This window comes from Callithrix jacchus, chromosome 5 (genome assembly GCF_049354715.1).
Source record: "Callithrix jacchus isolate 240 chromosome 5, calJac240_pri, whole genome shotgun sequence".
Lineage (NCBI taxonomy): Eukaryota > Metazoa > Chordata > Mammalia > Primates > Cebidae > Callithrix > Callithrix jacchus.
The window spans coordinates 105,237,215-105,247,325 of record NC_133506.1 but is presented as its reverse complement, the minus strand read 5'-3'; the positions used below and the strand labels follow the sequence as shown (position 1 = coordinate 105,247,325).

At 49.2% G+C, this 10,111-nt stretch overlaps 2 protein-coding genes across 5 annotated transcripts; one reads left to right on the top strand and one right to left on the bottom strand.

The window, feature by feature from the left end:
* Positions 1 to 10: 10 nt before the first annotated feature.
* On the top strand, positions 11 to 9,608 carry VMA12 (vacuolar ATPase assembly factor VMA12). 4 transcript variants are annotated; one of them, XM_078373996.1, is made up of 6 exons: positions 11 to 46; positions 1,254 to 1,327; positions 1,636 to 1,725; positions 3,183 to 3,225; positions 3,394 to 3,506; positions 9,183 to 9,608. In XM_078373996.1, the coding sequence occupies exons 1-6, from the start codon at positions 25 to 27 to the stop codon at positions 9,591 to 9,593; spliced, it is 753 nt and encodes a 250-aa protein (XP_078230122.1). In that variant the 5' UTR covers positions 11 to 24; the 3' UTR covers positions 9,594 to 9,608. The 4 variants fall into 4 exon arrangements, with proteins under 4 accessions (XP_078230122.1, XP_078230121.1, XP_002748306.1 ...); XM_078373995.1 differs by having other exon boundaries at positions 11 to 235; XM_002748260.7 differs by lacking the exon at positions 9,183 to 9,608 and adding an exon at positions 3,815 to 5,200 and having other exon boundaries at positions 11 to 235.
* Positions 7,402 to 8,437, bottom strand: SEBOX (SEBOX homeobox). Its single transcript, XM_017971724.3, is given in 5 exon segments — positions 7,402 to 7,613; positions 7,616 to 7,720; positions 7,723 to 7,858; positions 8,005 to 8,162; positions 8,341 to 8,437. Coding segments are annotated over 5 exon segments (708 nt in total).
* Positions 9,609 to 10,111: the final 503 nt, after the last annotated feature.

Below are 10,111 nucleotides of genomic sequence, written 5' to 3'. Positions count from 1 at the left end.
ACCTGACTCAAGAGTCGGCTAAATATGGCGTCCTCTTTGGTAGCAGGTGAGCGGTTGGTATGTGCTTTGAGCCCCGGCGGGGAGCTGGAGCCTGATCGGCTACCCCGAAAACTGCGGGCCAAACTAGAAGCCGCTCTGGGGAAGAAGCACACGGGCGGTGACAGCTCCAGTGGCCCCCAACGCTTGGTTTCTTTCCGTCTGATCCGGGATCTGCACCAGCACCTGAGAGAAAGGGGTGAGCCCCAATCTCCAGTCCGGGGTCGCCTCCTTGTTTCCAGATCGATTTCTTTCTGAGGTCTTTTCCTGTCACTCCCCTTCTTCCACGGAGCACTCATCTAGAGAAGCGAAGAGTCACCTCATAAATCCCAGGGCCACCCACTTTCTTACCTCCCGTGGGAATTCCTCGTGGATGATAAATTTGCTTATGCAGTTTCTGCTCTCTTGACAGCCCCCCTTCACTTCCAGGCATACCTAGGCCCAATTGACTCTTGAGAAAGTCTAGGTTTTTACTAAATACTAACATCACAGATTCTGTCTCTTTTTCTCCACATTAGGAATCAGCTCAGCATAGTGAGCTTGTAAGAATCCGGATTTCTTTCCACCTTCAAAGCAAGAGTGGCAAAATCTGATAGTTTTGTTTTGTTTTGTTTTTGAGATAGGATGGGAAAAGCTGTGTTGAAAGATCTGGCCTGGGAGTAGCATGTGAGTTCTAGTCCTAGCTCTGTCACTAATCCCTTGAAGGAGACATTTCTCCTTGTTGGGTCTCAGTTCCCTTATCTGTAAAAGGAAGGAATAGGACAAACTGGCACATAAGGTCTTTTGCCAGAATTAACATAGACTAGCCAGAGTGCAAAGGGTAGATGGCTCAATTGTTACAACTAGAGAGGACCTTAGAAAGAGATTGCTTAGTATTAGTGTCCTCTGAGCATTTAGCATCACTGTGACCTAAACCTGTTTAGGGAAGATCTGTGTGGCCACAGAAGTGATCTAACCCGAAAGCACAAGTAAATGGCTTCACTGCTAGTCTGACGAGATAATTGAGAGCTGATAACTAAAGTCAGCAGCGCAACACTGGGAGATACCTATATAGAATTATCCTAAATTCCATTCAATTGAAAATGATCTTGGAAATGAATTAATGTAGAGATGGCCATGTTTTATTTTGGTAGAAAGAAGGGCTAGACCCCTCTTGTTCTTAACCCTTCATCCTCAGCTCTGTGGATCACTGTGTTTGTGAAACCTTTTCTTCTCAGATTCCAAACTATACCTCCATGAGCTCCTAGAAGGCAGTGAAATCTATCTCCCAGAAGTTGTGAAGCCTCCACGGGTATGTAAGTGATACGTTTGTGAGAATAAGTATTGACTGAGTTGGGCTTATTCATGATACGTTGAACTTAAAAATCAACTTTTAGGTTTGAAAATTTGTTTTTTAAATCTTTGGGACCTGGGGGAACAAGATATTGTCCTCCCCATTGACTGACTGTTTGGAAAATTGAGATCCAAAAAAGAAGCAAGCAGGTTCAAAGCAGTGTAATATGTGGGTCTCCTGATACCTTTAGCAGTGAACCAATGATTGTGATGTGCTTTCTAACAAGCTGGGAATATCATTCTTCTCATTTGGTTTTTCTGCTTCAGAACCCAGAACTAGTTGCCCGGCTGGAGAAGATAAAGATACAGCTGGCCAATGAGGAATATAAGCGGATCACCCGCAACGTCACTTGTCAGGTAAGGGCCTGCTCTTCAGCACATGGACTAAGTAGGCCCTCAGAGTGAGACCCTGCACTGGAAGAAGGTACAGAGGATAAACAAACATGGAAACTTGGTTTGTATACTGTTCAGGGACCATAGAAGCTCTGCATACAAACTAAATACAGTTCCCATCTCATTCACTGAGCCCTGGCAGGGAGCTGGAGCGTGAGCAGCTACCTGGAAAACTACAGGCCGAGCTAGAGGCCACTCTGGGGAAGAAGCACACGGGTGATGATAGCTCCAGTGGCCCCCAACACTGAGATGGTGACCAATTCTTAAATATCATAAAAGTGGGGCCGGGCATGGTGGCTCACGCCTGTAATCCCAGCATTTTGGGAGGCAGAGGCGGGCAGATCACAAGGTCAAGAGATCGAGACCATCCTGACCAACATAATGAAACCCCATCTCTAAAAAAAAAAAAAAGAAGTGGGAATGAGGCAGCTGGGTGCAGTGGCTAACAGCTATAATCCCAGCACTTTGGGAAGCTGAGGTGGGTGGATCATCTAAAGTCAGGAGTTCTTGACCAGCCTGACCAGTATGATGAAACCTCGTCTCTACTAAAAATACAAAAATTAGCCTGGCATGGTGGCAGGCACCTATAATCTCAGCTACTAGGGAGGCTGAGGCAGGAGAATTCCATGACCCCAGGAGGCAGGGGTTGCAGTGAGCCGACACTGCACCCTTGTACTCCAGCCTGGACAAGAAGAGTGAGACTTCATCTCAAAAAAAAAAAGTGGGAATGAGTCTTGGAGCCTTTCTTCCTCCTCTTCTTCTTCCTCTTCTTCTTCTTCCTCTTCTTCTTCTTCTTCTTCTTCTCCTTCTCCTTCTTCCTTCTTCCTTCTTTCTTCTTTCTTCTTCTTTTCTCTTTTTTTTCCTGATGGAGTCTCACTTTGTCACCCAGGCGGGAGGGCAGTGGTGGGATATCTGCTCACTGCAAACTCCACTTCCCGGGTTTAAGCGATTCTCGTGGCTCAGCCTCCCGAGTAGCTGGGATTACAGGCATGTGCCACTACACCAGGCTAATTTTTTTTAATTTTTAGTAGAGATAGGGTTTCCCATGTTGGCCAGGCTGGTCTTGAACTCCCAACCTAAGGTGATCCACCTGCCTTGGTCCCCCAAAGTGCTAGGATTACATGGTGAGCCACTGCGCCCGGCCATTGGAGCCTTTCTTCTGACAGGACTCCCTACTATTCTCTTGCATGCTCCTATCCTGGAACAGGAGAGGAGTAGATGGGTAATGGCAGCCTATGTCCTCTCTCTGAAATGCTTGCTCTGTGGTCCAGAAAAAGAGTCTAAATCGTTCGAGACAAAAGAATCCATGGAGAAGGCAGAGTTAATGTATTGGGCAATAGAGAGGGCTGAGCCCAGACTGACAAATGGATGCTCTCTGAGCTGCTTCTATTCCGAAATCATCTGCTTTTTCTTTTTCCCAGGATGCAAGGCATGGTGGGACTCTCAGCGACCTGGGAAAGCAAGGTGAGGTACTGAGAGATCAGGCCTCTAAAGCCTTTTCCTGAGATGGGTTATAACACTCAGGCTTGCTGTTTGACTGGAACCCAGTTGGTAGGGGGTGGCAGCCGTGAGATAAGAGCACCTCCTAGAGAATGTTGAACTAAAGGTTTTCTCTCTGGCTCCTCCCCAAAGTGAGATCATTGAAGGCTCTGGTCATTACCATCTTCAATTTCATTGTCACGGTGGTAGCTGCCTTCGTCTGCACCTACCTTGGAAGCCAATATATCTTCACAGAAATGGCCTCGGTGAGTAGCCACTGGGCAGCGCAGGGTGCCCTAGGTAGGGGTGTCAGTGGGGTAAGGAAGAACATATGTAAAGTGCCTTGTACAGGTTAGGTATTGAACAGATATTTATTCTATTAACAAGGGGCGCATTGGAGCTTTCCAGCAGTCATGGGGGTGCAGGGGGTAGGTAATAACCCCAGAGGAAGCCACATTAACTTTTCTTCCTATTCTCCAACTTAGAGGGGGATTGGGGGCTCTCCATAAGGTGCTGAGGGTACAGAGCTGGGTGTTGACCTGTATCCCTTAAGCTTGGTTCTGCCTACCTCCAGCGAGTGCTGGCTGCATTGATCGTCGCCTCAGTGGTGGGTCTGGCCGAGCTGTATGTCATGGTGCGGGCAATGGAAGGCGAGCTGGGAGAACTGTAACTGGTGCTTCGTCATCAAGCCTGGAGAAGACTTTGGGGGCTCCAGGTTCCCAATTCCCGGTTGCCAACTCAACCCCTCAGACTTTTTGTACTCAGGTTCGGTTAGTCAGAGGACCAGCCCAGGCCACCTGCTGTTTCTGTGGGGAGCCCAGTCTTCTCTGAATTTCCAAAGGGAGCAGTGGAGGAGATTGAGATAATACATCTTTAAAACAGAAAAAACTCATCTTGGTCTATCAGTACCTTTTCCTGAATCCGGTACCTACCTGCCTTCTCCAGCCCATTCTAGACACTGTTGGGACTAGGGTTTTTCCACCAGGAGCAGTGGAATCCAGGCCTTGCCAGAAGTAGACCATACTGCCTTGAACTTGTCCATATGTACAAACTGATCACCAGCTTTCTCCAGACGTGTTTTTTTTTTTTTTGAGACAGAGTTTTGCTCTTGTTACCCAGGCTGGAGTGCAATGGCGCGATCTCAGCTCACCGCAACCTCTGCCTCCTGGGTTCAGACAATTCTCCTGCCTCAGCCTCCTGAGTAGCTGGGATTACAGGCACGCGCCACTATGCCCAGCTAATTTTTTGTATTTTTAGTAGAGACGGGGTTTCACCATGTTGACCAAGATGGTCTCGATCTCTTGACCTCGTGATCCATGCTCCTCGGCCTCCCAAAGGGCTGCGATTACAGGTGTGCGCCACCGCGCCCGGCCTCCAGATGTTTTTAATGCAGACCTGTAATTGAGTTCAGAAGCCTCCAAGAAAACAGAAAGGATCTTCTTTCTCCAGTTTGTGCTGGAAGAGGAACTGATCAGAGGATAGATATCAAATAAAAGAAAGATGGGTTGCTATAGGATGGTGGAACTGGAAGCAGGCAGCTACCTTTTTGAAAAAGGAAATGGTATTAGGCCCCTTTTCCAGAAGATAAGACAGACTTATAGAGATCAACTGACCAGCTGTGGTCTTTCCTCTGTTACATGGAGCCAAAGACGCCTATGTTTTCCTGAAGTCTTGTAATGTTTAACTTCTGAGAACTTAGTGGTGTGATGATAGAATCTGTGTAATGCACTGAAAAGGATGTCAACCTTAGTTATTTATCCAATAAATATTTATTGTATCCAAGGTATTCTTATTTTAACTCCTGTGACAACAAAGTACAACCATTTCCATAGTTCTAACTGTTCAGGGTCTGCTCCTCATGGTAGACTCTCTTTTGTTCATTGTATGTACTCCTGTCATCTTTTTTACTTTTCCAAAGCACTTTCCTGTTTTAATAAATTATATACCCATTAACTCAGTAGACACTTCCTCTACAATGTTTGTGAGTTTCTGTTAGTTGGGAAAAGTGTCAGCTGTGTGAAGAAAAAGTAGGTGGCATTTTACAGTGTTTCCAGTAACCTGAGCTGTATAAAAGTTGTGTTAAAAAGCCACACTGAGGCCGGGCGCTGTGGCTCACACCTATAATCCCAGCGCTTTGAAAGGCCAAAGTGGGTGGATCATAAAATCAGGAGTTTGAGACCAGCCTGACCAACATGGTGAAACCCTGTCTCTACTAAAATGCAAAAATTAGCCATACATGGTGGTGCATGCCTCTAATTCCAGCTACTCTGGAGGCTGAAGCAGGAGAATGGCTTGAACCCAGGAGGCAGAGGTTGCAGTGAGCCAACATTGCCCCATTGCACTCCAGCCCGGGTGACAGCTAGACTCCATCGCAAAAAAAAAAACAAAAAAAAAGCTATACTGGACCAGGTGAGTTAGCTCATACCTATAATCCCAGCATTTTGGGAGGCTGAGGTGGGCAGATCACTTGAGGTCAGGAGTTGAAGACCAGCATGGCCAACATAATGAAACCCCATCTCTACTAAAAATACAAAAAAAATTAGCCAGGCCTGGTGGTGCATGCCTGTAATCTCAGCACTTTGGGAGACCAAGGCAGAAGGATGGCTTGAGCTTAGGAGTTTGAGACCAGCCTGGGCAATGTGGTGAAAGCCCATCTCTACAAAAAAATGCAAAAATTAGCTGGCATGTGGCACACACCTATAGTCCCAGTTGCTCAGGCAGCTAAGGTGGGAGGATCACTTAAGCCTGGGAGGCAGAGGTTGCAGTAAGCTGAGTCCCCCTGGAGGACAGAGTGAAAAGAGGACAAAAGAAAAGGGGGACGGGGAATCAAATGCCCAGTCCTCCACTTCTCAGCATGTAGAAGGGGGGGGTCTCTCATCTCCTAGCCACTCCTGCCTCACTATGCCTTGCTTTCTCTAGTGCACTCTGGGTCCAGGGACTGCTTGGCAGGTGGCAGGAAGAACAAGAAGCTTGGGGCCTCCTCAGTTTTTAGGGCCTGTCTGGAGAGGGAACTAGTATTTGCTGAGTGTTTTGCAATATGTCACACACCATGTAAAGGCCTTTACCTACATGATTTCTTATACCTAAAACAGAGAGCAAACAAATATCCCCTTTTTTTTAGTCACATAGCGTTCCAGAGTTGCCATGGTTACATAGCAGAGTCAGGATTTGAATCCAGTGCAGACTGCAAACACTATGGTTCTCTCTCCGAAGCAGAGCAGCTCTAGAGGTGGAAGTAACTGGAGTGTTCTAGACTCAGTGGGACCAGGAGCAGGGGGTGCCAGCAGAGGCTCTCATCTCCCCAGGGTCTGTCAGTCAGAGCTCTAAGCCCTTCAATTAACTATCCCTCTAATCCCAGCAGAAGCTTAGGTAATACCTCCCACCACGCATCTGTGTGGAACCTGGCCCTATGTAGGGATTAGGTGATGATAAATTTCCATGGCAAATGGCCCTTATCCCCATTCATTTGCAGATCACAATTCAGATTAAGTTACAGAGTGTGGGTTTTATTTGGAGATTAGTTGGTATTACAGATGATGGTGATACCAAAATCTAATGCTGCTGTGCCCGCCTGCATCCCAGATCTGTCAGGTTGTCTCCACAGCCCCACAGCAGAGGGCAACCAATCTGATCTTTGTGAAAATTAAATCAACGTAAGCCCCGGCCTCCTATCTTTGCTTTATTTAATGTCACTCCCTCTTCAGATTCATAGTTCTGATTAATTTGTCCAGGTGGTTGGCAGTCAGGAGAGGGGGTCCTGACCCATAAGAAGGTGGCTCTCCAGCAGTCTAGATTAGGAGCAGCACTCTCCTCTCCTAGCTCACTTAGCAGTTAGCAAGGTAATGGACTGGAGAGACCTCAGGAGACAGGAGGCTGCTCCTTCAGAGGGAGGAGGTCATCAGACCGTGAGAAGAACTGGGGACCAGGCCTGACAAGTGGAGGAAAACAGCCCTCACCTCAACCTTCTGAAGGTACCTCCTGCCACAACGATGGGCATATGCCCCAGAGGGTCTGGGGTGTGGGGTGGTAGGAGTCAGACCTCAGTCTGCATAGGACCTGCATCTAGGCTGGCCTGGAGTCCTGTGTAAGGGAGGATGCCTGAGCTAAACTCCCTTCCCATAGGGAACTCCTTTGGGTAAAAGGTGGAGGCAGGGGATCCACTTACAATGTGTTCAATCCTAGGAGGGCAGAGGGGGCCACAGGAGTCTGAGGAGGGGTCTTGCAAGTTCTAGACCAAGACCAGGAGTGGTCCACGTTGGTGACAATGGCCGAGGCATAGATGAAGTCAGACAGGTTGCCTAGTGATGTCCGGGGAGTAGCTTGCTCTAAAGAAGGGTGGACCCCTGAAGCCCCAGCCAGTTCCCATGGGGCTCAGCTTTAGCCCCTTCCCATCCCTGCTGTGGACCCAAGCTAGGAGCTGGACAGGAGGTGTGTTGACATACTGAGGTGCACTGAAGTGTGCCACTGGAGGGTGAAGGCCTGGCATTTGGGGATCCCAGGGCAGCTGGAGGGTGTCTAGAAGAGAACAGGAGCTCTGGGGGGACTCAGGCCTGGGGCCTAGACTTCTTGACTTCCTGTTCTTGATTCTTTTGGCCCAGTAGTTCTGGAACCACACCTGCTAAGAAAGAAGAAGGGGTCTATTCTGGCCCCAGCATCCCCTCCAGCCAGGGAGAGGGAAAACAATCTGAAGGCAGGCTACCCAGAAAAGGGGCTGTGGGCCAAGCCCAGGAGTTGGCTGTATGAGAAGGGGTCACAGCTCATCTGTATCTTGGCCTCAGGAAGATGAGTGACCCGGGCCAAGTGCTCACAGGTGCTGATGTCAGGGTAGGGCCATGCTGCAAACACCCTCTCCAGCTCCAGCAGTTGCCCTTTGCTGAAGGCGGTCTGCTTTCTCCGGTGGGGACCCAACCTGCTGGCACCACCTGCAGGCCACGGTAGGGGATCAAGCCAGAATCAAGCCGGGATTCCCTGCAAGAGCCTCCACCCAGCCTCAAAACCCTCAACTAACCCTGAAGTCCCTGCTCCCACCCCTCTTCAGCCTTCCCTCATCCCACCATGCCCCATGTCCTCACACTGCTCACACTTCCCCCATCAGATCACCTGCTGGGGATGCATCCATAGGACTGGTCATGGAGCTCGCAGAGGGTAAGGAGCCAGAGGGCCATGCCAGGGCAGTGCCCACACGAGACCCCTCCATTTGGGTTTTATCCTGCTCAGGGTGGCTGGCCCTGCCTCCAGGAGGGGAGAAGTTCAAGCAAGGCAGAGAAGTCTCGGGGGAAAGAAGGGAGGCCAGAGGCCGAGTTGGGCTTACGAGGGTACAGGTGGGCAAATTGTGTAGCCCCTGCCCCTCCGGGGCCTCACAAAGGAAACTGGACCCAGCCTCCCTCCTCAAACCTCAAACTCTGGCAGTCTGTACTTGAAATAGTATACTTCATGAAGATTATCCCAGGGCTCCTTCCAGGAAGCCAAAGAAAACCATCTCCAGTTCTCCCAGGGCACTGGCTGTCCCTTCTGGAACCCTTAGTGCTCTGGACCTGACTGCCTTCAGGGTAGAGAGGGTAGAGTCCTCTCCCACAACTGGGGACTGAGGTGGTGAAGTGGGCCAGGATGAGAAGGATGGTGGAGTGACAACAGGATGAGTGGGAGCCACCTGCTGTCAGCAGGACTGTGGAACAGATGTCACCACCAGATTGCCCTTAGGTCTGCTTTAGAGCTTTGCCCGCATCTAACCCTTTCTCCCTCTGGCCCCTCAAGAGCCAGATGGACTTCCTGGGGTTCTGAACCTGGAACCAGAAGAGGTTCCACAGATGCAGTTGAGGGGTTCTAAGAAAGATGATAAAGATGTTTATTTGTACAGTATTCTCTTTCTTAGACATCTTCTGAGCTACTTTTTCTTTTCTAATTTAAAATTTTTTATAATTTTATTTTTCTCTATCACCCAGGCTGGAGTGCAGTGGTGTGATATCTGCTTAGTGCAGCCTCAACCTCCCAAGCTCAAGAGATCCTCCCACCTCAGCCTCCTAAGTAGCTGGGACTGCAGGCACGCACCACGATGCCCAGCGAACTCATTTTTTGTAGAGATGGTGTCTTGCTATATTACCCAGGCTGGTCTCAAACTTCTGGGCTCCAGCAATCCTTCCACCTTTGCTTACCAAGGCGCTACAATTACAGGCATGAGCTACCATGCCCAACCAAAAATTTCCACATTTTTTGGTGTGTGTTTTGTTCTGCTTTTAGAGACAGAGTCTCATTCTACTGCCCAGGATGGAGTGCAATGGCACAGTCATAGCTCACTGCAGCCTCAAACTCCTGGGTACCTGGGCCACTTTTCTACAAGAAGTGTGTGCTTTTGAATTTCTCTTCAGTTTCTGCCCTTTGCTATCTCTCCTGGTCTTGCTGCTCCCCATCCCAGACTCTAGACAGAGACTTTGAGAAAGGCTCACCCTAGGGGTGGGTTTGGGGAAGCACAGTGACTGGTTCCCCAAGTGCTCAGGAGCCTGAGCTACTGTGATTTCAGATCAGGATGGACAAAAAAGCTGAGCTAGATCCCCATGACCTATTGTCTGTTCTCTCTCCTCCAAGACCCTAGTCAACTCCAAGGGGCAAAGAAAGCCTCACCCAGGGAGGGTAGCCTGGTAACTCTGCATCATCAGAGGGGTTCAAGTGCCTGCTTAGTTGCTGGTGGGTTACTGGGGGCTGCTTAACTCAAGGAAGGGTAGCTCAGGAGGCCCTCTCTAGCCCCAAACTTCAGTTCACAGGTCCTGAGCCCAACATGGATTGGACACAGCGAGGCCCTTCTCTGTTCCCCTTGCCAACTCATTCTGAAAGCCCAGCTTCCTCTCCTTTATCCACGCAGGGAAGTGTCCACCCC